We start from the raw sequence: 25,429 nt of genomic DNA on the forward strand, positions 1-25,429 counted from the left end.
TAGAATGGCCCTGGGTTCAAACCCCAGAACTAGTCGGGCGTGGTGGCGCACGCTTGTAATCCCCACGCTTGGGAGGCTGAGACAGGAGGATTGCGCAGGTTCAAAGCCAGCCTCAGCTGGTTTAAGAGACCCTGTTTCCAAATAAAATATGAAATATATCTGGGATTATAGCCCGGAGGTAGAAGGCCCCTGGGTTCCATTCCCAGTACCACAAAAAAAAAAAAATCCCCAGAACTAAAATTATATATATGTGTGTATATATATATATATATATATATGTATATATGTATATATGTATATATGTGTATATAGCATGCAAAAACCCCTTCCCCAATATTCCCCAACAATTTCTCTGTTCTGCCCCATAGCTGTGAAGAGTTGATAGGGGTTTTAATGTGTTTCTTTCTGGGGTTTTTAATGTGTATGTGTATCTGTGTGCTTACATACACATGTATCCATTAACATTCATTCTACATAATCATGTTTTGGCCAGCAGTGGCCCACATGTATGACAGTGGTCCCTTAAGATTATAATAATGCAGCTAAAAATCCCTCTTGCCCAGTGAATCATGTCCACCGTAAGTTCATAACATAGTGCATTACTTACGGATTTGTGGCGATATTGGTGTAAACAAAGCTGCTCTGTCGCCAATTTATACAAGCACAGCACATACAGTTATGTACAGGACATAACACTTGATAATTGGAATAAATGACTATGTTACTGGTCCTTATTTTATTATTATTTTTTTTCTACTGGACATTGAACCCAAGGGGATTCTACCTCTGAGCTACATCCCCAACCCTTTTTATTTTTTATTTGGAAACAGCTGCTAAATTGCTAAGCTGGCCTCCAACCTGTGATTCTCCTGTTTGGCCTCCCTCGCGCTGGGATTACAGGTGTGCACCATCATGCCTGGCTTACATTACTGGTTTATATATTTGGTATACTGTACCTGCTTTTTACAGTTATGTTAGAGTGTACTCCTACTTAAAAAAAAGTTTACTGTAAAGCAGTATACATTTCATACCTCTTATGTTTACCGTATCTCTTGATAGTATCAGAAGTCCACAACATGTGATCAGCCCGCACCATTTAGCTTGGATGAGTACATGCCGTGATGTTTACACAGCCGTGAAGTAGGTTCAGGCTACCTTTCTCAAATCATAAAATGATGCATGGACACTTATAAAAATAGATGTGTTGTAGCTGGGCATGGCAGTGCACGCTTGCAATCCCAGCATTTGAGAGATTGAGACAGGAGAATCGCAGTTCACGGACAGCCTCAGCTACTTAGTGAGGCCCTTTGCAACTCAGTGAGACCCTGTTTTAAAATAAAGAATAAAAAGCTGCGCATGGTGGCGCGCGCTTGTAATCCCAGTAGTTGGGAGGCTGAGGCAGGGAGATCACGCAGGTTCGAAGCCAGCCTTAGCTACTTAGTGAGGCTCTCAGCAACTTAGTGAGACCCTGTTTCCAAATAAAATATAAAAAATAGGTCTGAGAGTGTATCCCGGAGGTAGAAAGCCCCTGGGTTCCATCCCCAGTACCGAAAAAACAAACAAACAAAAAACATAAGTGAGTAATATTTTTACTCCTTAGGGAATAGGTCCTGTTTCCATGTCAAAAGATTTAGATCTATGTGGCTGATATAGGCCTGCCCATTTTATGGAGCAGAAAACCGAATTGTGGAGAAGTTCGGTCATTCATGAAAGTGAACAACCAAAGCCAAGAAGTAGAGCCATGGGTCAGATCCTCAGCCTGGCTGCCTCCAACCCTGCTCTTTCTTGGCCACCAGAGCTCAAGTGTTTCCCAAGCAACCCTAGAGCTGCTGAGAAATCTAATATTGTTTAGAATCACCTTCAGCAACTTTACAAGACAAGTACCAGAGGATGAAAGAGCTACCAGGAGCCGGTAACCAGCCGGGGCCGCACTGCGGCTTTCTCCTGTGATGCCGTCACATGCAGACACCAGGCATGGCCCCTTGGCCAGCCCACAGGGCCACCCGGTTAGGGCGCGGAGGTTGATCCACTGTCTCTCTGGCCGGTGGGCTCCCTAGTTTTCCTACACAGTTATTAGAGTAAGCATGGGATAATAGGCGCTTGTAACACCATCTCTGAGCTTCCCAGCCCACACATAACCTCCAAGCAAAACATTGGCTTTATTTATTTATTTATTTATTTATTTATTTATTTATTTATATTTTCAGTACCGGGGATGGAACCCAGGGGCATTGTACCTATGAGCCCTATTTTTTAGTCTTTATTTATTTATTTAATTTTATTTTTTAGGTGGTGCTGGGGGTAGAACCCAGAAGCTTTCTACCTCCGGGTTATACTCCCAGACCTATTTTTTTAAAAATATCTTTTATTTGGAAACAGGGTCTCACTAATTTGCTAAAAGTCTCACTAAGTAGCTGAGGCTGGGTTTGAACCTGTGTGATCCTCTTGTCTCAGCCTCCAAAGCGCAGAGATTACAAGCATGTACCACCACGCCTGGCTTGTCTTCTTATTTTTGAAACAGGGTCTCACTGAGTTGTGAAGGGCCTCACTAAGTAGCTGAGGCTGTCTGTGAACTGCGATCCTCTTGGGTCTGCCTCCCAAATGCTGAGCTCACAAGCGTGCACCACCGCGGCTGGCTGTTTATTTTTTGAAGGAGATGGTAAAAAAGAAAACAGAGGCCTCTCAGGTAGTTTTCCCCCCACTTCTTTTTTTGTGTGCCTGTCTTACAGAGGTTGCCACCACCCCAATATATACAGAGCCTGTTTTAGGAATTGCACACAGGGATGAAGGTTGCCCAGGCAGCTGGTGCTTGGGAGCTGTACCAACGTCTTACCAGCCAGTTGCGCCCTGAGGCGGGCGAGGCGCTCACGGAAGGGATTTTTGTGTCTTGCAGAAGATGGGCAGCGTCCTGAGTGGACCTTTTACCCGAGGCTCAGCAGCAATCTCCACACCTACCATATTGGCAAGCAGTGCCTCTTTAATGGGGTCTTCCTCGGCAACAGGAGGTCTCTGTCAGAGAGGACGGTGGACAGGTGCCTCGGGAGAAAGAGAAACGGTAATGTTTCCTGAAGGAGCTGTGCACTGGGGGTCCTGCGGGCCTGCGTGGCACAGCAGGCCCACCGTGTCGCCCTCGTGCAGCCAGGGAGATGGGAAAGCAGAGAGGACGGCTGGCAGGTGACGCGTGTTGGCAGAGAACTCACAACATATGGCGATCCCTGCTTTTGCTTTTCTCCGAATTTCATAAAATGCTAATGTGACATTTAAGGCATCAGAGAAGTTCTCCCGGATGGTTATTAATAGACATCTCGCTCAAGTCCAAAGAAAGTGATTTATATTTCAATTAGACGATGTCTGTCATATGCATTGAAAATATGATCTATATTCTTCAAAGGAAAGCCCATAAACCTTAGCTTAGAGTGCACACTGTTATTTTATAGCATATTTCTTTTCTTTTCTTTTTTTTTTTTTGGTGGTACTGGGGTAGAACCCAGGGGCCTTCTACCTCCGGGCTACACTCCCAGACCTATTTTATATTTTATTTAGAAACAGGGTCTCTTAAACAGCTGAGGCTGGCTTCAAACCTGCGCGATCCTCCTGTCTCAGCCTCCCAAGCGCAGGGATTACAAGCGTGCGCCACCACGCCCGGCTTTTTATAGCCTATTTAATGATAAGAAGTTGAGATGAAACACACACACACACACACACACACACACACACACACGCCTTGGTCTATAACTTGTTGAGATCTCTGTTCCAAATTTCTCATCACAGACTTACCAAAAGACCCTAAAGGTCACTGGCTCTGTGTGTGTGTGTGTGTGTGTGTGTGTGTGTGTGTGTGTGTGGTGTGTCACTGGGGACTGAATCCAGGGGCATTCTACCTTTGAGGTACTCCACCCTCAGCCCTATTTTGTTAATTTGAGACGGTCTAAGTTGCTGAGTCTCCTGTCTCAGCCTCCCAAGTACCGGATTATAAATGTGCACCGCCGTGGCTTTGCTGACCATTCGTAGTACACTATAGAAACAGCTCCGCAGGAGGAGGCAGGCAATGCTCTGGGTATGAATAAGCTTGTTGAAGCAGGAAGACAGGGAGGAGTAAATAGAAAGTTCTCATGTTTGAATCTTTTTTGGGGGGTGGTATTGGGGGTGGAACCCAGGGGCCTTCTACCTCTGGACTACACTCACAGACCTATTTTATGTATTTTTTAAAATTTGGAAACAGGGTCTCGCTAAGTTGCTGAGAGCCTCACTAAGTAACTGAGGCTGGCTTTTTTTTTTTTTTTTTTTTTTTTGGTACTGGGAGTGGAACCCAGAGGCCTTCTACCTCTGGGCTATACTCCCAGACCTATTTTATATTTTTTAAATTTGGAAACAGGGTTTCACTAAGTTACTGAGAGTCTCACTCAGTAGCTGAGGCTGGCTTTGAACCTGCGCGATCCTCCTGTCTCAGCCTCCCAAGCGCGGGGATTACAAGCGTGTGCCACCACGCCTGGCTCATGTTTGAATTTTTTTAATTTTATTTTAATTTTTTAAATTGGTGCACTGTATTCATATATCATAATGGGATAACAAAAACTTTTGTACACATACATGCACACATCGCCCAGTTACCCCTTCCCGATCCCCACCCCGTTCCCTCCCCATCCCTCCTTCCCATGCTTGGCTTAGTGGTTTACATCTAGTATTATAGCAATTTATCCAAAATTAACAATGATAATCTCACATAACAGTTTAATTTGTCTGATAGATAACATTTCAATATTTCTTTTTGCTTTCTTTCTTACCAGAGAATATTTTTTTTCTTTTTTGTTTTAGGTGAAACTATCATACATTTATTTATTTATTTTTCAGAGAAAATCTATCCTGATATGGAATATGGACTCTAGATACCCAAAACGATCTCAAAAAAGAACAAAGCTAGAAGATGTACATTTTCTGATTTCAAACCTTATAAAGCTACAATAATTGAAACAGTGTAGTACTGTTCTAAAGGCAGATATATAAACCATTGGAGTTAAATAAAAGCCTAGAGATACATTCTTCCATATATTGTCAAGTTATTTTTGACAAGGTTTCCACGAACATTTGGTGGAGGAAATAATAATCTTTTAACTAAATATTGTTGAAAAATAATACTTACATGGAAAAGAATAAAATTGAACCCTTACCTAACACCATATACAAACATTAACTCAAAATAGATAAGAGACCTAAATATAAATCTTAAGACTATAAACCTTTAGAAGAAAATCTGGGTCATATAACCTCACAACATTGAAATTGGTCATGATTTCTTGGATATGATTTCAATGGCACAGGCAACAGAAGGGTAAACAAACTCCATAAAAAAATATTGTATATCCAAAGACAATGTAAACAGAGTTAAAAGTTACTGATAGAATGGGATAAAATATTTCCAAATGCTATATCTGAAGGTATATTAATATCCCAACTAGAAATCCTAAAAATTAGCAACAATAAAAGCAAACAATACAATTTAGAAATAGGTAAAAGACTAACATAAATAATGAATCTCCAAAGATAACCAATCTTAGTTGTCTGTTGGATGGAAAATCTTGTTTCTCTGGTTGTGGTGTGTGTTACCTATTTCTTCTTTGTAGTTAATGTCTTTGAGTATTTTCTCTAGCACTGGTTTTGAAGACATAAATTCCTTCAGTTTCTGTTTGTCATGGAAGCTTCTTATTTCCCCATCTAATTTGATAGAAAGTTTTGCTGGGTAGGAAATTTTTGGCTGGAAGTTGTTTTCTTTCAGAGTTTGAAATATGTTACTCCAAGCCCTTCTGGCTCTCATGACTTGGTTTGGGAAGTCTGGAGTGATTCTAATTGGTTTGCCTCTGAATGTCACTTGGCCCTTTGTTTTTGTTGCCTTTAAGATTATCTGCTTGGCTTCCACATTGGTCATTTTGACAATTATGTGGCGTGGGGATCCTCTTCTCTGATCCTGTCTAAAGGGGGTTCTATAAGTTTCCTGGACCTGTGTATTGACCTCTTGCTCTACGTTTGGAAAATTTTCTGCTATTACTTCCTTGAAGAGATTGTTGATCCCTTTGGTTTCACCTTCTTTTCCCTCCTCTATTCCAATTATTCTTAGGTTAGCTCTCTTAAAATGGGCCCACATTTCTTCAATGTCAGATTCCTGCTGTCGGATATTTTTTCCTAGATTAGAAACTATGCGTTCATTTTTGGAGTGATCATCTTCTAAGAGCGAGATTCTGTTCTCCATGTGGTCTAATCGGTTGTTTGGACTTTGAATTGAGGCTTTTACTTCATTAATTGCATCCTTTATCTCTTTTTGGCTCTCTCTGAGTTCTTTTCTAAACACCTCTATTATTTCTACAGTTATTTTCCTGATTTGATCTTCTAGAAATCTCTGAATTTCTGTTTTATCAGTTTCTGAAGTTGTGGGGTTGTGGGCATTCATTACTCCATTGTTATTCCTCTTTCCCATGGTTTTGGAAGTTTGTGCCTTCTCTGGGTTCTTCTCTGGGTCACTACAACTTCACTTAAGGTGCTCTGGATCTCGAGTCTGTGGTATCTCAGTTACCACTATTCCTGTACTAGGTTGTATCGCAGAGTCTCAGACCCAGGGAGTCAATTGAGGCTGCTTTAGACCATGGGGGTGCCAGGATGGGCGTTTTCCTATGGTGTGATATCTCTGCCACCGCCACTCCCCCACTGGGTCAAGTCCCTGGGAGTACAGTACTGGGATTTCTCCTCTAGGGGCCGCAATTTGACTCACTGTTGTTGAGTGCGCTGATGGAGCTGTAGTGGACTCAGTGAATTCGCTGCTGCTGCTGCCGGTGGCAATATGGTGCTGCTGCCACTCCCTCGGCCGTGAGGCTGGCGTATTTCTTCTCTGGTTTTGAGCTCTGCTCTGAGTCCCTGAAGGGTGTGCTGAACCCAGCCCCTGGGAGCTTTAGATGCTCCCTGCACCGAAAAATCTACTGAATTCCTCCCGGCTGATCCGCAGCGGCTTACCTCGGCTCGCTGTCCGCCGCTCCTCTCTGGAGCCTGGTGGGCTGTTGAGTGCGTTGGTCTGGTGCCGTCCGGTGAACTCACCTCTGCAGCCGGCAGTAAGGTGCTGCTGCCGCGTCCTAGGGAGTGAGGCCGGCGTATCTCCTCTGTGGCTCTGAGCTCATGTTTGAAATTTAAAATAGAGTTTTAGCTGGGTGTGGTGGCACACGCTTGTAATCTCAGCATTTGGGAGGCTGAGAAGGAGGATCGCAGTTCGTGGCCAGGCTCAGCTACTTAGTGAGGCCCTCTGCAACTCAGTGAGACCCTGTTTCCAAATTAAAAAAAAAAAAAACAGGACTGGGGTGTAGCGCAGAGATAGAATGTCCCTGGGTTCCATCCCCAGTACCTCAAAATAAAATAAGAGTTTTATTTATTTTATTTTATTTTATTTTATTTTTTTGCGGGTCTGGGGATGGAACCCAGGGGCATTTGACTTCCGAGCCACATACCCTGCCCTTTTTTATTCTTTATTTTGAAATAGGGTCTCACTGAGTTACAGAGGGCCTCACTCAGTAGCTGAGGCTTTCCACAAACCGCAATCCTCCGGTTTCAGCCTCCTGGATGCTGGGGTTACAAGCGTGCGCCACCACGCCCGGCAAGAGTTTTAAACTCATAGCAGAGACTAGTTTTGGAAATCGAGACTTTTATTTATGTGCATAGAGAATACACGGAAGGCCATACCTAGATGAGCTGGAAGACGTTCACTGGTACGGAAGTCCTACAGAAGTCCCGAGTTCTACCCAACTCTTGTTCTACACATATACCTCTAAAGGAAATATGAAGCCAGGAGGGGTGGCACACACCTGCCATCCCAGTACTTGGGAGCCTGAGACAGGAGGATTTCAGGTTTGTGGCCAGCCTCAGCCACTTAGTGAGGCCCTCTGCAACTTAGTGAGACCCTGTTTCAAAATAAAGAATAAAAAACAGGGCAGGGGGTGTAGCTCGGAGATTGAATGCCCTTGGGTTCCATCCCCAGACATACAAAAAAAAAAAAAAAAAAAAAAAAAAAAGCTGTTCCTTAGTCAGGGTCTGATCCAGTATCTAAGTAAACAAGAGAGGGCCAGTTAAAAGACTGGGAGAGCTGGGGATGCTATGTAACTTAAGTGCCTTGCTAGATGCAATCAATTTCAAACTTACTCCTCCTTCTGCAAAGTGAGAGACCGAGGGTATAAAAATCACGAGAACCCTTTGTTCGGGGATCAGTTCTGTGAGTTTCCCAATTGGGCCATTTACCAGCAAATAAACAACCTGTCTCTGATTTTGGCCTCTGGGAATCTTGCCTTGGGAATCGGGGGGGGGGGGACTGGAAAAGGGGAGACCGAGTCTCCTGCAACAGAATCTCTATGTAACTCAGATAAAACACTAAAATACCTGCCGCTACACAGAGCGGATCTGTGGCTCAACTACAGTCCTTTGTGTGATGTTGTTTTCCAACATTTTCCACAGGTATTGATCCTAGGAATGGAATCCCAAAGTTAACTCCTGGGGATAATCCGTATATGTTCCCGGAGCAGAGCAAAGGCTTCCATAAAGCAGGATCTACGCTGCCGCCAGTGAACTTCTCATTGTGAGTGCACCGCACCTCCAGAGTCTCCGTGCTCTCCTTTAAAGAGATTTGTGTCTTTATACTACGTGGAAACTGTAATCCCAGCATTCGGGAGGCTGAGACAGGGGGATCACGGTTTGCGGCCAGCCTCAGCTACTTGGTGAGGCACTCTGCAACTCAGTGAGACCCTGTTTCAAAACAAAGAATAAAAAATAGGGCTGGGGGTGTAACTCGGAGGTAGAATGCCCCTGGGTTCCATCCCAAGTGCTGCAAACAAAACAAAACAAAAAACAACAAAAGAGTGGATCTCAACAAAACATAATCAGGTGAAAATTCCTTAAAAAGTTTATCTTTAGCTGGGCTTGGTGGCATACACCTGGAATCCCCGTGCATGGGAGGCTGAGACAGGAGGATCGCACAGGTTCGAAGCCAGCCTCAGCAGCTTAGTGAGGCTCTCTGCAATTTAGTGAGACCCTGTTTCCAAATAAAATAGAAAATAGGTCCGGAGGTATACCCTGGAGTTACAAAGCCCCTGGGTTTCATCCCAGTACCACAAAAACAAGCAAACAAACAAAGTTCATCTTTAATTGAAATTACAAAGCACATACAAATTATATATATATATTGGCACTGGGGATTGAACCCAGGGGGATTCTACCTCTGAGCTACACGCCCAGCCTGATTTTATTTATTTTTTGAAACAGAATCTCATTAAGTTGTGAAGGGCCTCACTAAAGTAGCTGAGGCTGGCCGTGAACCTGTGATTTTCCTGTCTCGGTCTCCCAAGTACTGAGATTACAAGGGTGTTCCACCATGCCCAGCTTATAATATATATTTACACATTTTAACTGGCATATGGTTGTTATACATATGTGGGGGTATAATGTAACCCTTTTTGTGGTACTGAGCCAATTGCATTCCACCACCGAGGTACCCCCAGCCCTTTTTATTTTTTATTTTGAAACAGGCTTTCAGTAAGTTGTTGAGGGTCTGTTAAGTTGCTGAGGCTGGCCTTGAACTTGCAACCCTCCAATCTCAGCCTCTCAATTAGTGGAATTACAGATGTGTGCTGCTTCGTCCACCTCAGTGTGACATTTCAATATTCAGTACATGTACGCAAGGATAAACAAAGTTTTGCCTACAAATATAGGTTGTCAATTTTTCAACTATTTCTATTACCATAAATTTGAAGGCTTTTGCATTTCTATCCTGAATCATCTTGTTGATTAGTAAATACTTAGTTGACTTAAACTTGGAAGTAAACTTGTCTAAAGTGATTTAAGAAAACAGGATGATCACTTGCTGAAAAGAAAAAATTGTTGTACTGCCCTTAAAATATATATATATATATATATATATATATATATATATATATATATATTTTTTTTTTTTTTTTTTGTGGTACTGGGGTTCCTGGAAGCCCTTCTACCTCTGGGCTACACTCCCAGACCTATTTTTACATTTTTTTATTTGGAAACAGGGTCTCCTACGCCAGCGCGCGCGACTGGCTTCGAACCTGCGCAATCCTCCTGTCTCTGCCTCCCAAGCGCGGGGATTACAAGCGTGTGCCACCACGCCCGGCCCCTTAAAATATTTTTTAAAAAATTAACCCTATGGAATATAATGATTTTTGAGTAAAAATAACAAAAAAATGTTTTTGTGTGTGCGTGGTTCTGGGGATTGAATCCAGAGGCATTCTACCTTCAAGCTATACCCCCAGTCCGGTTTATTTGTTTTCTTATTTGGAAACAGGATCTCACTAGGTTGGTGCGAGCTCAAAACTTGCTGAGGCTGTCCTTGAACCTGTGATCCTCCTGTCTCAGTCTTCCAAGTACTGGGCTTACAGGCGTGCACCACCACGCCTGGCTAAATAACCAAAATTAATAGCCATATGGCCCTTATAATTTTGAAGTCGGTACTTGAAAATTAGAACCGGAAGATGAGATTTTCTGAACACAGTGACGTACTGAGCTCTGCGTCGTGGGAACCGCACCATTTTGCGGGTTCCTTTTCTGTTTTTCAGGGTGCCTTATGAAAAGAAATTGGATACGTTCATTCCTCTCGAGCCTCTTCCGCAGATTCCCAAGTGAGTTCTCCTACCCAGTTTATATTATCCCATCTTTACAAAACTCTCAGTCACTTTATTTTCTCCTGTTGAAAGCCTTACAAACAGACACGCAAGGACCTTTAGAATCCCGGCAGGAGGCTGGGCGTTGGTAAGGAGGGCCTTTGGAGAGAGATTCGTGGAGGGCCAGTGTCCGGAGCATCCGCAGCTGGGATGGACACTATTCAACAGCCGTGGTTGGCAAATCACCACAGGCCATGTGCTGTACTAAGCATGCTTGGTAGGAGAGTTGACACACGGCAAAAACCAAACCAAAACGACAACAAAAAACCAGGCGTCCTGCTTCAAGAGTATGAGTTTATTGCAAAGTCAGTCACTAGCCAAATCTGAGGAGGAGGGAGGGGGAGGGACCGGGGAAGGGCTGAATGAGCCATGTGTGCCTGTATGCCTCCACCAGCTTGTCCCTAACATCGCGATGTATGACTGCACCGCAGCAATACAAAAATAAAAAAAAAATAAGAGACCAGTAAGAGAATGGCAAAAAAAAAAAAAAAGAATAAGAGTTTGTTGGAAAAGTACAATACATTGGTTTGCAACCAGAGAGAAGGGGTGGTTTCAGGAGGCAGAGAGGAAAGGCCTCAGAGCGTCCCTCACAGGACCTAACTTCATTCTGATTTTCAGCCTTCTTCTGCACCCCATTTGCTTACCTAAGTAAGAGGAGATATTTTATGGAGGGAGAGGGAGAGAGAGACACACACACTATGGTTTGGATAATACATATATACATATACATATATATATATATACATATACATATACATATATATATATATATATATATTTTTTTTTTTTTTTGTGGGTCTGGGGATGGAACCCAGGGACATTCGACCTCCGAGCTACACCCCCTGCCCTATTTTTTATTCTTTATTTTGAAACCGGGTCTCACTGAGTTGCGGAGGGCCTCACTAAGTACCTGAGGTGAACTGTGAACCGCGATCCTCTGGTCTCAGCCTCCCGAATGCTGGGATTACAAGCGTGCGCCACCATGCCTGGTTTATGGTTTGGATAATAATGTCCCCAGGAAAACTCTTGTATTAGACAATGCAGCAAGGTCAGAAAACCAGCCCCGGAGCTTGGTGGGAATAAACGGTTTGTATTTCAGACTTGAGATTATTATTATATTATGTAAAATTTGCACATATATACATATGTGTGTATATATGTGTGTGTGTGTGTGTGTATATATATATATATATATATATATATATATATATAAATAAAATTTGGCAATGGGGATTGAACCTCTATCTCCAAGCTACATCCCAGTCCTATTTTATTTTCATTTATTTTTAAAATTGTTTTGTGGTAGTGGAGATTTAACCCAGAGGCATTCTGCCTTCAAGCTATAGCCCCAGCTCAATTTTTTTTTTTTTAAGTCTGGGGATGGAACCCAGGGGTATTCCACTTCCAAGCCATATTTTTTATTCTTTATTTTGAAACAGGGGCTCACTGAGTTCTGAGTTGCAAAGGGCCTACGTAGCTGAGGCTGGCCGTGAACCGCCGTGATCCTCCTGTCTCAGCCTCCTGAATGCTGGGATTACAAGCGTGCAGCACCACGCCCGGCTCAATGTATTTTTTAATTTCTTATTTGGAAACAGGATCTTGCTAGGTTGATGCGAGTCTTACCACCTGCGGAGGCTGTCCTCAAACCTGCGATCCTCCTGTGTCTGCCTCTCAAGTGCTGGGACACAGACGTGTGCACCGCGCCTGACTGTCATTGTTCACATTCAGGGATTCCCATGTTTGTGCTTTACATGAAAAAAAATTTTTTTTGTGGTACTGGGGATGGAACCCAGGGACCTTCGACCTCTGAGCTACACCCCAGCCCTATTTTTTGTTCTTTATTTTGAAACAGGGTCTCACTGAGTTGCAGAGGGCCTTACTAAGTAGCTGAGGCTGTCCGCGAACCGCCATCCTCCGGTCTCAGCCTCCCACTGGGAATGCAAGCGTGCACCACCATGTCCAGCTATTTTTTCTTTTTTGAAACGAGATCTTGCTAAATTATGGAGCACTGGCCTCTAACCTGCAATCTTCCTAGCACAGCCAACCAAGTACTGAGGTCAGAGGTCTGCACCACTGTGCCCAGTATTCTACATTTTGTTCAGGTTTCTAATTGTTTAAATCTGGAGAATCAGCCGGGCGTGGTGGCGCACGCTTGTAATCCCCGCGTTTGGGAGGCTGAGACAGGAGGATCGCACAGGTTCAAAGCCAGCCTCAGCTACTTAGTGAGGCTCTCAGCAACTCAGTGAGACCCTGTTTCCAAATAAAATATAAAATAGGTCTGGGAGGATAGCTCAGAGGTAGAAAGTCTCTGGGTTCCAGTACCACAAAAAAAAAAAAAAAAAAACAAATCTGGAGAGTCCAATCCCTGCTATTCCATTGTGGCTGGAATCCAAACTCCTTATTACCTATGAATAAAGCTTGTAGAGCTGGGTATGCTAGTGCATGCTTCAAATCCCCATACTTGGGAGGCGGAGACAGGAGGATCTCAGGTTGGCAGCCAGCCTCAGCAACTTAGGACCTGTTTCCACATTAAAAAACAAAATAGATCTGGGGTGGGTAGCTCAGAGGGAGAATGTTTTTGGGTTCAATTCCCAGCACCACAAACAAACAAACAACAAACAAAAACAAAAGAAACTTGTGTTCTTATTTCCTCCAAGTTATTTGATGACGCAGTCTTGTGAGGTTGCGTTGTACTTATCAATTTTATTCACAGAACCGGACGTGGGGGCACACACTTGTAATCCCAGCATTTGGGAGGCTGAGACAGGAGTTCACAGATAGCCTCAGCTACTTAGTGAGGCCCTTTGCAACTCAGTGAGACCCTGTTTCAAAATAAAGAATTAAAAAAACAAAAACAAAAAACAGGGCTGGGGGTGGAGCTTGGAGATAGAATGCCCCTGGGTTCCATCCCTAGTACTGCAAAGAAAAGAAAAGAAAAGAAAAGAAAAGAAAAGAAAAGAAAAGAAAAGAAAAGAAAAGAAAAAAAAAAAGCTGAGGCTGACTGCAAACCCAGCTCCTCCTGTCTCAGCCTCCCAAGTACTGGGACTAGAAGTGTGCGCCACCACTCCTGGCTCATTTTACTTTAAAACAGGGTTTCGCCAATTCCGGGCCCTGGGAGCCTCCTGTCACAGCCTCCCAAGAACTGGATTAACAGGCGTGTGTCACTAAACCTGGAACAACTCCAATTTTATTTCATGTGCTTTTGCACAGCGCTGTATCCGCTGATGGTGTGTGTAAAGTTCACAGCAGACAAATTCAGACTCATTTTCTTCTTCTCGCAGCCTGCCTTTCTGGATGAAAGAGAAGGCCAACAATTTGAAGAATGAAATAAAGGAAGTCGAGGAGCTTGACAACTGGCAGCCCGCGGAGCCCTTAATACAGAGTTTATTCCCTCCCGGTGGGTCAAAGAAACTTCAGAAAACAGTGTAAACGCTGGAGGAGCCCAGAAGAGCAGGCTTTTGGAGAGGAGAGGAGGCCGAGCCCCTCCTGGAGTGAATGTCTGCCGCCCTGAGGTGTCCCCTGGGCAGGTGTCACGGCGCATCAAGAGAGCTGGATGTGTCGCTGGTGACTCTTGGTCTTTTATATCTGGAACAGGGTCTTTTTTTGCCTTGTGGCCTTGAACTCCAGATCCTCAGCGTCCGTAGTAGGTGGGACGACAGGCGTGTGTCACCAGCGGCCCCACTGTTAGCCTTCTAGGAGGACACAGCCTTTAACCCCGTGCCTCTATCCGCAGGTACTTTGGACATTGCAAGACAATCCTGAGGAGAAACAGACCCACAGATCAGGTGCTGAGTGTCCTGTGGCGGGCCTCTTCGGTCGCTGGTTTTTGACATGTGGCTGTTCACAATAAAAAGTTTAGCTCTAATGAGGAGTTATTGTGCTCTGTCTTGTTACACTTCATAGTTTGAAAACTTTTACACTCACATAAAAGTTGCAAGAATTGTACAACAAACACCTGCATATCCTTCACCTAGATTTTTTTTTCTTTTGGCGGTACTTGGGGATGAAACCCAAAGGCATTCTACCTCCGAGTGACACCCCCAACCCTATTTTTTTAATTCTTTTTTTTTTTTCTTTTTGCAGGTCTGGGGATGGAACCCAGGGGCAGTCGACTTCTGAGCTACACCCCCTGCCCTGTTTTTTATTCTTTATTTTAAAACCGCGTCTCACTGAGTTGCAAAGGGCCTCACCAAGTAGCTGAGGCTTTCCGAGAACCACAATCCTCTGATCTCAGCCTCCCGAATGCTGGGATGACAAGCGTGCAACACCATGCCTGGCTCTTAATTCTTTATATTGAAACAGGGTCTCCCTGAGCTACACAGGGCCTCACTAAGTAGCTGAGGCTGTCCGAGAACTGCTGTCTCCGCCTCCCAAATGCTGGGATTACAAGTGTGGGCCACCATGCCCAGCTTGTTTTTTTAATTTTGAAAGAGGGTCTTACTAAATTGCAGAAAGCCTCATTAGGTAGCGGAGGCTGGCTGGGAACCTGTGATCCTCCTATTTCAGCCTCCCAAATACTGAGATTAGTAGTGAGCTTGATCCATCAACAAAATACTTTTATGACTTGCAGGGCTGGTGCCAAAGAGATGTTCTGAAATAGTGAAGGAAACTGTGTGAGTAATTGGGAGATGGGACGGCCAAGTTTGATAATCACTCTCTCTTTGGGTTTTTTTAGTTTATTTTTTGTGACACTGGGAGTTGAACCCAGGAGCACTCTACCCCCAAGCTATACCCCCAGCCCTATATCTTATTCTTCATTTTGAAACAGGGTCTAAGTTGCAGAGGATTCACTAAGCAGCTGAGGCTGGACTCCAGTATGAGATCCTCCTGTCTCAGCCTCCCAAGTACTGGGATTACGAGCCCGCGCCACCACACCTGGGTCTTCTTTGGGTTACATCTCAACCTGCCTCCCACCCCCAAATTATGTAGTAGGTACTCTTAGCTCAATTTTTCAGATGAGGACACTGAGAACAGGTGTTAGGTAGTCAACTTGCTACTACCTGCCACCAGTGCTTAACAATGGCAACTCGTACCCCACAAAACCAATGGTGGTGAATAAAAAACCCTGCGTGATATTCTCACGGGTTTCTGGATCGCCCACTGATCCCCTGGGGTTGGGGTGAGTTGGAGTGGACGTCTTACAAGGACGACTGCCACTTTATTGAGCATTTTGCATCAGACACCTGTGCCGGGTTTAAGCCCTTAGGACTCCAGAAAGCCGGTACGATGATTATCTTTATTTAATTAATTTATTTATTTGGTGGTATTGGGGATGGAACCCAGGGCCCTTCTACCTCCGGGCTACACTCCCAGACCTATTTTTTTTTTTTTTTTTTGCGGGTTTGGCGATGGAACCCAGGGGCATTTGACCTCCAAGCTACACCTCCTGCCCTATTTTTTATTCTTTATTTTGAAACCGGGTCTCACTAAGTTGCAGAGGGCCTCAGTAGCTGGGGCTGTCTGCGAACCGCGATCCTCCTCCCGTCTCAGCCTTCTGAATGCCAGGATTACAAGCGTGCACCACCACGCCCGGCTCAGACCTATTTTTTAATATTTTATTTGGAAACAGGGTCTCTTAAGCTAGCTGAGGCGGGCTTTGAACCTGCGCGATCCTCCTGTCTCAGGCTCCCAAGCGCGGGGATTACAAGCATGCGCCACCACGCCCGGCTCATTATATTTATTTTACAGGTTTGAAAACTGAGCCCTAGCCGGGCATGGTGGCGCACGCTTGTAATCCCAGCACTTGGGAGACTGAGACAGGGGGCAGCCTCAGCTACCTAGTGAGGCCCTCTGCAACTCAGTGAGACCCTGTTTCAAAATAAAGAATAAAAAACAGGGTTGGGGAGGTAGCTCGAAGGTAGAAGGCTCCTGGGTTTCATCCCCAGCACCGCAAATAAAAAAAAAAAAAGAAAAGAAAACTGAGCCCTAAGATACTGCCTTTTTCTTATTATCCTGTGGCTACTGTTAATGAAATGCTTGATTAAAAAAGGTTTCTTTAGTGACTTTACAAAGTTCTCTGCGGACCCAGCGAGCCGGACCCCAGGAGCCAGACTCTCCCTCCCGCGCCGCGCGTGACGTCACGGCCTCTCCCCCACGCCCCTCCCGCGGGACCACTTCTGAGATCTCGCGAGAGCCGTGACTTCCTCCCGCCTGCACTGGGCATGCGCACGGGGCAGGGTTCTGCTGGTTTCCTTTTTATTTTCTTTATGTGGTAAAATCGGGGATGGAGCCCAGCGGCATTCTACCTTTAAGCTACACCTCCAGCCCTATTTTTTTGTTCTTTACTTTGAGACAGGGTCTTCCTAAGTGGCAAGGGCCCCACTAAGTAGCTGAGGCTGGCCGCGAACCCTGATCCTCCCGTCTCAGCCTCCCAAGTACGAGATGGCAGGCGGGCACCACCAGGCGCGGCAGTCCCTGGTCCGCACCGCTGGCCCGCCGCGCTCCCTCCCCTCGGCCACCGAGATCTCGCGAGACCTGCCAGTCGCCCCGCCCCTCCGCGCCTGCGCAGATTCCTCAAAGCGGAAGGTCGCGCTCGGAGGAAGTGGCGGCTTTGGGTCCCGTGAGTGAGGCGCCGTTACTACTTGGCCGCAGCTTCTCCGGGCCATTTGCCGGGACACGCAGCCGCCAAGATGCCTCGAATTATGATCAAAGGGGGCGTGTGGAGGAATACCGAGGTGAGGCTCCTCTTCCCGCCGGCCGCTGCCCTCCGCTGCCCTGCGCCCCCTCCGGCGGCTGGTGCGCACGCGCGGGCCGGGCTCCGGGGAGGATGCCCGGCGGGGTCTGCGAGGGGCGCCGCGCGGGAGCCGAGCCCCATCCCGCGGGAAGGACGGGGATCGCGGAACAGCTACCTGGCCACCCAGCTCCAAGCTCACTGCTCAGCCTCTGTTAGGCCCTTAGGGGGTGGCAGCTGAGTTAAGGACGCGCCCCCTTCTCGCCCGCGGGGGCACTTTGTGTGGCTGAGAGCTGAGATCTTAGCAAGAGTTCCTTTTCCGGCGCCCGCCACCTTTCTCTGGTGCTCAGAAATAAAAGTTGCTGCGGCCACAACTTTATTTTCCCATGACTTCCTTGCAGTGTGGAAGGAGCTTGAGTGACAGGTTCAGAGAGCGGGTTGATGCCCTCATCCCTCCCTCCCCCCCTCTCATCATCCGTCACTCCGCCTTTGCCTGGAGAGAAGCCAGCCAGGACAAATTCCCTAGGTAGTTTCTGCTTCCAGAAGTGTAGTGGATAATGCCGCGGGTGAGCTGAGGGGCAGTAGAGAGGGAGTAAGATAGAAGGGAAAGTTTTGTGCCTTTTGAGTTTATAGTGTACTGGATCTATTAGTTTATGGAATGTATATTTGTTTATTTTTTATTATTTATTACAGTACTGGGGATGGAGCCCAGGCTGTTTTGCTACACCCCCAGCCCTGTTTTTTTATTCTTTATTTGGAAACAGGGTCGCACTGAGTTGCAAAGGGCCTCACTAAATAGCTGAGGCTGGCCACAGACCGCGATCCTCCTGTCTCAGCCTCCCGAATGCTGGGATTATAAACGTGTGCCCACACGCCGGGCTGTACCTTATCTTTAGATGCTTTGTTTTTTTTATATCTTGTGCCTTCTTGGGACGTTCTATTGCTCAGCATCTTTCTGAATATCCTTCAAACCTAGTTCAGAAACTCTTCTTGGACTCTGTCTTCTCACCCTGTAGAATTGGTTGCACCCCCAGTGGTGATGTGGGTCCTCTTTCATCCATTTGTTTTCTTTCTCCTTTTACAAGCCTTATATCCTTATATCTGATACCTGCAACGTTTCTTAACCTCTCAGAGCCTCAGTTTTCTATTTTCTGTATAAGATCATACTCACTGCTATTGAGGAGTGAGTTAAAACATTTGGAAGTTTACAATAGTGGGCACACAGTAAGCTTTCAGTAAATGATAGTTACTGTTTCTCTCGCCAGAAAGGGGAGGGACCAGGCAAGAGGACCAGGTCTTGGTATTCTTAAAACCAGAGTAGTAAGCAAGGTCTAGTATGTTGCTTGGCAGACATTTGGGAATGACTCTTAACAGGGTAGATACTTGCTACATATACTGTTGAAGATGTGTTGAAGTGTAGCAGTGCTTCAACCAATTTACAACTAAAGGTAGTGAAAAATGGTTTCAGCTTGTGGCGAGGGAGCAGGCTGTTTAGAGAAGAGATGACCTTATATTTTGGTGGTACTGGGCATTGAACCCAGGGGCATTCTACCTCTGAGCTGCACCCCCAGCCCATTTTTTTAAAAAAATTGGAAACAGGGTTACACCAAGTTGCTGAGAGCCTCATGAAGTAGCTGAGGCTGGCTTCAAACCTGTGATCCTTCTGTCTCAGCCTCCCAAGTTCTGGGGTTACCACACCCGGCTAAGAGATGACTTCTGGGGGAGAGACTGATGTACAGAAGCAAGTAGCAGCAGGATTTCCATGCAGTGGTCAAAACCCTGCAGTCTTTAAAAAGATGTTTCTTAGTGTCTGATTATAGATTGAAGGATGGGATGGAGGGACTCAAGAATGAGGCAGTAGCTCAAGTCTCATGTGAAAAAGCCTAAAAACCCACCCCAGTGCGTGCACCTGTGGCCACATCAGCCCTGGTGTCTGTGACGTAGCTGCCAGATTGCCCTGAGATGGGTACATTCCAGGTTTGTGTGGGTGCCCTGTGGTGAAATAGTCCTGAGACACTAGGGGAGACTGGGTGAGCTGGCTGTTGGGTAGGGGAGAGATGTTTAATTTAGCTTAGAGGTGAGATATGCATGGTCTTGGGTGGGCTCAGGGGCTGGAGAGGAAATACCCTGCATGACCAGCATCCCAAGTGGCTTTGTAAGACCAAGGACTTTGTAAGTCCTTCCCCAAGTACACGAGACCTGATTTAAGGTAGGTATTCAGGATTTTTTTTCCCCCAGTACTGGGGATGGAACCTAGGGACATTCTGCCTCCAAGCTCTGTCCAGGTTGCAAAGGGCCTCACTAAGTAGCTGGGACTGTCCATGAATAGGATCCTTCAGTTTCAGCCTCCCACATGCTGGGATTACAAGCTTGCACCACCATGACTGGCTAGGAAAGTTTTCAGATGACTGTATCAATGAATGAGGTATACCTTTTTGAAGATAATGATAGCAACACCAATTGAAGTATACATTTTTTTTTTTTGTGTGTGTGTTACTGGGGTTCCTGGAAACCCTTCTACTTCCCGGCTATACTCCCAGACCTATTTTTTTATATTTTTATTTGGAAACAGGGTCTCTTAAGTCAGCATGGCTCGCTTCGAACCTGTGTGATCCTCCTGTCTCTGCCTCCCAAGCGCAGGGATTACAAGCGTCTGCCACCACTCCCAGCTGAAGTATACATTTTGTTAACCTCTGTTGAGCTGGGCGTGGTGGCGCACGCTTGTAATCCCAGCATTTGGGAGGCTGAGACCCGAGGATCGTGGTTCGCGGACAGCCTCAGCTACTTAGGCCCTCTGCAACTTAGTGAGACCTTGTCTCAAATAAAAAAATATAGGGCAGGGGATGTAGCTCAGAGGTAGAATGCTCCTGGGTTACATCCCCAGACCCGCCCCCCCCCCCAAAAAAAAAAAAGTTGTGTTTCTTAGATTGGGCTGTTCCAATGTTCAGTTTGTTGAGGGATGTGTGCAGTGCAGTGCAGAGTAGTAAGGTGTCTTTCTGTGGGGTTTCTTACTTTTTTTTTTTTCATTTTACCAATTCTTCCTGTTGACATTACAGTCACTGAGGGTTTTGTACCTTTTTAAAAACCTAGGTTTAAGGAAACCTGTGTGCCTGTGTGTGTGTGTGTGCGCGCGCGTTCGTGTGTATGTGTGTCTACCTACCTGTCTAGCGGTTCTTTCAGAATTAATTAATTTATCTTTTTGTGGTGCTTGGGCTTGAATTCCATGGGTATTCCATCTAGCTACACCTCTAGCCCTATTTTATTTGAAAACAGAGTTGCTAGGTTGACAAGAGTCTCACTACTTGCTGAGGCTGTCCTTGAACCTGTGATCCTCCTGTCTTATCCTCCCTAGGTAGTGGGGTTACAGATGGTGCCACCGCGCCTGGCTTACCAGAGTTAATTTAAATGTGTCTTTTCTCACTTGAGAGTTTTGTGATTCAATGTACTCTCTGACGATTCTTTTAGGATGAAATTCTGAAAGCAGCGGTAATGAAATATGGAAAAAACCAGTGGTCTAGGATTGCCTCATTGCTGCATCGGAAATCAGCAAAGCAGTGCAAAGCCAGATGGTACGTACCGGCTAATAAAGGGAAACAATGCGTTCTTGATTGCCGTGAGGGAAATGGCTCTGAGGTTTCTTAAAGAGGCATCCTGCTCTAGCAGGAAGTGGAGTGGAAATGGAATTTCAGGCGTAGCTGTCGCTTGTTTCCTGTGTGATCTCAGGCAGCCCAGCTCTTACTCCCTCTGCCCCGCTCCTGTAGGGATGATGATACTTGGCACTCAGTGGAGGAGATTGAACTCCATCCAGATGAGTTAGCGTGTTTGAGAGTGCTTCCTGAAGTTAGCTCCTGTTAGGGACAGATGGCGTTGCGAGACCCAAGGTATGAGGAGTACCGTGCAGGCTAGAGACACTACAGAGTATGAGATGTATCGTCTTTCTCCACATTTCTAAACCTCCAGTAAACGTAAAAAATCAAAACAAATGATAGTTGAGAAAGAAGGTATATGAAGTTTCAAACAGGTTGTCTTTTTGTGTGTAGTGCTGGGGATTGAACCCAGGGGTATTTGACCTGTGAGCTCTGCCCCCAGCCCTATTTTATTTTTTAGTTTGAAACAGGGTCTAAGTTGCTGAGGGCCTCTCTAAGTAGCTGAGGCTGGCTGTGAACCTGTGATCCTCCTGTCTCAGTCTCCCAAGTACTGAGATTACAAGTGTGCGCCACCATGCCTGGCTTCAAGTTATCTTTTTTAAACATGATCTTGCATAATTAAAATGTAGTAGAGTGTAGCGAGATGGAGAATATTGAATGGGATAAATTTAACTATATAGTGAATAGTTTCTTTTCAAAAGCTTTAGTAGTTGAAAGAGGGGAGCACATGCCTTTCCGACAGAAGTCAGTTTATCTGATACGTGCACTCGGCATCTCTACTGTGACTAATTTGTGTATAAAATGGTATCTCTAACAGGTATGAATGGCTCGACCCAAGCATTAAGAAAACGGAGTGGTCTAGAGAAGAGGAGGAAAAGCTCTTGCATCTTGCCAAGCTGATGCCCACTCAGTGGAGGACCATTGCTCCCATCATTGGAAGGACGGCGGCCCAGTGTCTGGAGCACTATGAATTTCTCCTGTGAGTGTGTCTTCAAAGTCAGTTTCAGAGACATGGATATATTAATGAGGAGCATTTCCTAGTGTTAAGCTTTTAATTACAGATTGTTTGACTAAAGCCAGAGGGGATAAAACGATTGGATTCAATATTCTACATGTTGTGTGACTGACCAAAATGATGTCTTCTGCTATATACTTTTTTTTTTGGTGGGTCTGGGGATGTTCGGAACCCAGGGGTATTTGACCTCGAGCTACATCCCCTGCCCTATTTTTGTATTTATTTTGAAACAGGGCCTCACTAAGTAGCTGAGGCTGTCCATGAACTGCGATCCTCCAGGTCTCAGCCTCCCAAATGCTGGGATTACAAGCGTGTGCCACTACGCCTGGCTGCTGTATACTTTTTTTTTTTGGTGGTACTGGGGTTCCTGGAAACCCTTCTACCTCTGGGCTACACTCCCAGACCTAATTTTTTTTTTTTTTTTAATTTGGAAACAGGGTCTCCTAAGCCAGTGCGACTGGCTTCGAACCTACGCAATCCTCCTGTCTCTGTCTCCCAAGCGCGGGGATTACAAGCATGCGCCACCACTCCTGGCTGCTGTATACTTTTAAAAAGAATAATTTAAAATAGGTGTACAAGGCATATACATGTTGAATTTTATTTATTTAATTATTTTTTTGTGGCACAGGATTGAACCCAGGGGCATTCTACCTTTGAGCCACACCCTCAGCCCTATTTTTTTTTTTTAAATTTGGAAACAGGGTCTCATTAGGTTGATGGGAGTCTCACTGCTTGCTGAGACTGTCCTCAAACCTGTGATCCTCCTGTCTCAGCCTCCCAAGTACTGGGATTACAAGTGTGCGCCACCATGCCTGGCGTATATGTTCACTTTAGAAAATCTGGGGAAAAGATTGTAAAAGAACAAGTAAAAGCCACTCATCACACAGTGCCGAGAGTGAACTGTTAGAACATTTTGGTTCCTTAGTGATGAGTGTTTATTTGTATGGTGGTATTGCATTGTGATTAAGGGGCTGCTTGGGTCCTGTTTTTATGGTGAGAGAAAACCCTGAAATTAGAGAGTTATGTAACACCGTTACTTCAGATGGACCAATTGCAGACATGCTTTACTGTGCCAACACCCTCCATTAGGTGCATCTGTTTGGCTGGGAAGATGCCAGAGCTGGGCAGCATGATACTCATAACCCTAGATGCTGGAGTGCGGTGACTAACTCATTTGGGCTTTTTCTAGGGACAAAACTGCCCAAAGAGACAACGAAGAGGAAACCACAGATGACCCGCGGAAACTTAAACCCGGAGAAATAGATCCAAACCCAGAGACGAAGCCCGCGCGCCCTGACCCCATTGATATGGACGAGGGTGCGTACGTGCTTGTGGAGGGCTTGCTTTGGGCTGGCCGTGGACTCCTCAGGCCTCCTTCCAGCCTTTTTACTTCCTTCCTGAACTCTGACCTTAGAATCTCTGTTCTGTAAGCAGTGGTTATTCTTAATATCCTTCTCATTATCTCTAGTCTTCTTTATTAAGAATAGCTGCTCAGCCGGGCGTGGTGGCGCACTCTTGTCATCCCAGCATTCGGGAGGCTGAGACTGGAGGATTGTGGTTTTTCGAATAGCCTCAGCTACTTAGTGAGGCCCTCTGCAACTCAGTGAGACCCTGTTTCAAAATAGAGAATAAAAAATAGGGCTGGCAGTGTCGCTTGGAGGTAGAATGCCCCTGGGTTCCATCCCCATACCTGCCAAAAAAAAAAAAAAAAAGGAAAAGAAAAAGAATAAATAGTTGCTCTTGCTACGACGGTGGTGGTACACACCTGTAATCCCAATACTTGGAAGGCTGAGGTGAAAGGATTGCAGGTTCAAGACCAGCCTCAGGAACTTAGACACTTAGTAACGTAGGGAGACACCTGTTTTAAAATAAAATCTTAAAAGCTGAGCGTGTTGGCACACTTTTGTAATCCTAGTACTTGGGGGGCTGAGACATGAGGATTGTAGGCTCATAGCCAGCCTCAGCCATTTAGACCCTCTGCACAATTTAGACACTTTTTCAAAATAAAAATAGGGCTGGATGTAGTTCAGAGGTAGAGGTAGAATACACTTGGGTTCCATCCCCAGCACCAAAAAAAAAAAAAAAAAAAAGAATAGCTGGTCTTTTTGGGCAGTGTTTCAACCTTCCATTTCTTCAATGCACTTATTAAATTAAGCAGTGTAATACTACTGGGCATATTTCCCAGAAGTGAGAGGTTCTGTTTCTTATTCCCATTCACAGAGAAAGGCAGAAAATGAGGATATTGAATTGAATTTTACTCCATCTTTCACTTGAAAGAGATGATTTAATCTCCATGAGAAGGCAACACTGCAAGGCTGTGATGGAGATTTACAGTGAATTTTGTGAAGCATTGAACCAAGAATTAGGAATAGGGCCTTAGCTCCTTGTCAGTCGCTTAGTAGTTATTGACTTTGGGCAAGTCACATAGTCTGTCTGAGCTTTGATTCCTCTCTACCAGATGGAGAATAATGCCTGTTACCTCACAGGGCTTTTGTGTGAGCACTCAATATTTGTTGAGTTCTTAAAAGATAAAGCTTGAAGATTGTGGTTCCCAAAGGCAAAACACTGGCTATGTTATTATCACTTAGGGAATTAAAAAAAAAAAAAAGATAAGCCAGGCATGGTGGCACACACTTGTAATCCCAGCATTTGGGAGGCTGAGACTGGAGGATCATGGTTTGTGGACAGCCTCAGCTACTTAGTGAGGTCCTCTGCAACTTAGTGAGACCCTGTTTCAAAATAAAGAATAAAAAATAGGGTAGGGGGTATAGCTTAGAAGTTGAATGCTCCTGAGTTCCATCCCCAGATCCACCCAAAAAAAAAAAAAAAAAAAAAAAAAGACAGCTAACAGGACCTTCCCTGGTGATACTGAATCAGTAGTTCTTGCGGGTGGGGTATGGTAGTGAGAGGACAGTGATCCTGGAATCTGGAAAGTTCCTGTGTCATTTCATTGGACACCTTTTTACAGGAATTGTTCTGAGGCATCAGTGATGGTGCTTACTCTTCTAGAAGCCACGGAAAGTGTACTGGAGGAGAGAGAGTTCTGAGGGGCAGAGATAGACCTAATGAAGATGAGCAATTCCCTCGTAATTAATGTTTTGGTACTACTGGGGATTGAACCCAGAGGCATTCTACCTGCAAGGTATACTGCCAGCCCTACTTTTTATTTGATACAGGCTTTCACTAAGTTGCTGAGGCTAGCCATGATCCTGCCTCAGACTCTCAAGTACTGGGATTACATGGGGGTATGGTACTGGAACTTGAACCTCAGGGGTAGTCTGCCTCTGAGCTACACCCCCAGCCCTTTTTCATTTTTTATTTTGAAATGGTCTTACTCAGTTGCCAAGAGTCTGGCTGCACTGCTGAGGCTGTCCTTGAACCTGCGATC

General features: G+C 45.3%; 2 protein-coding genes across 2 annotated transcripts in view; both read left to right on the plus strand.

Annotated features, from left to right (window-relative positions):
- The window catches only part of SPATS1 (spermatogenesis associated serine rich 1), a gene marked incomplete at both ends in the record, with an annotated part of 32,903 nt that extends 18,364 nt beyond the window's left edge, over positions 1–14,539 (plus strand). Inside the window, 5 exons of the mRNA XM_080700593.1 lie at positions 2,894–3,055; positions 8,482–8,602; positions 10,605–10,667; positions 13,991–14,134; positions 14,443–14,539. Of these exons, the coding sequence (XP_080556719.1) occupies positions 2,894–3,055; positions 8,482–8,602; positions 10,605–10,667; positions 13,991–14,134; positions 14,443–14,539 (587 nt within the window). The remainder of the gene's footprint in view (positions 1–2,893; positions 3,056–8,481; positions 8,603–10,604; positions 10,668–13,990; positions 14,135–14,442) is intronic.
- Positions 14,540–17,338: 2,799 nt separating this feature from the next.
- The window catches only part of CDC5L (cell division cycle 5 like), a gene marked incomplete at both ends in the record, with an annotated part of 47,515 nt that continues 39,424 nt past the window's right edge, over positions 17,339–25,429 (plus strand). The window contains 4 exons of the mRNA XM_080700265.1: positions 17,339–17,383; positions 20,845–20,948; positions 21,844–22,005; positions 23,231–23,358. Of these exons, the coding sequence (XP_080556391.1) occupies positions 17,339–17,383; positions 20,845–20,948; positions 21,844–22,005; positions 23,231–23,358 (439 nt within the window). The remainder of the gene's footprint in view (positions 17,384–20,844; positions 20,949–21,843; positions 22,006–23,230; positions 23,359–25,429) is intronic.

The sequence above is a fragment of the Muscardinus avellanarius genome, assembly GCF_963383645.1.
Source record: "Muscardinus avellanarius genome assembly, chromosome: 8".
In the NCBI taxonomy this organism is placed as follows: Eukaryota; Metazoa; Chordata; class Mammalia; order Rodentia; family Gliridae; genus Muscardinus; species Muscardinus avellanarius.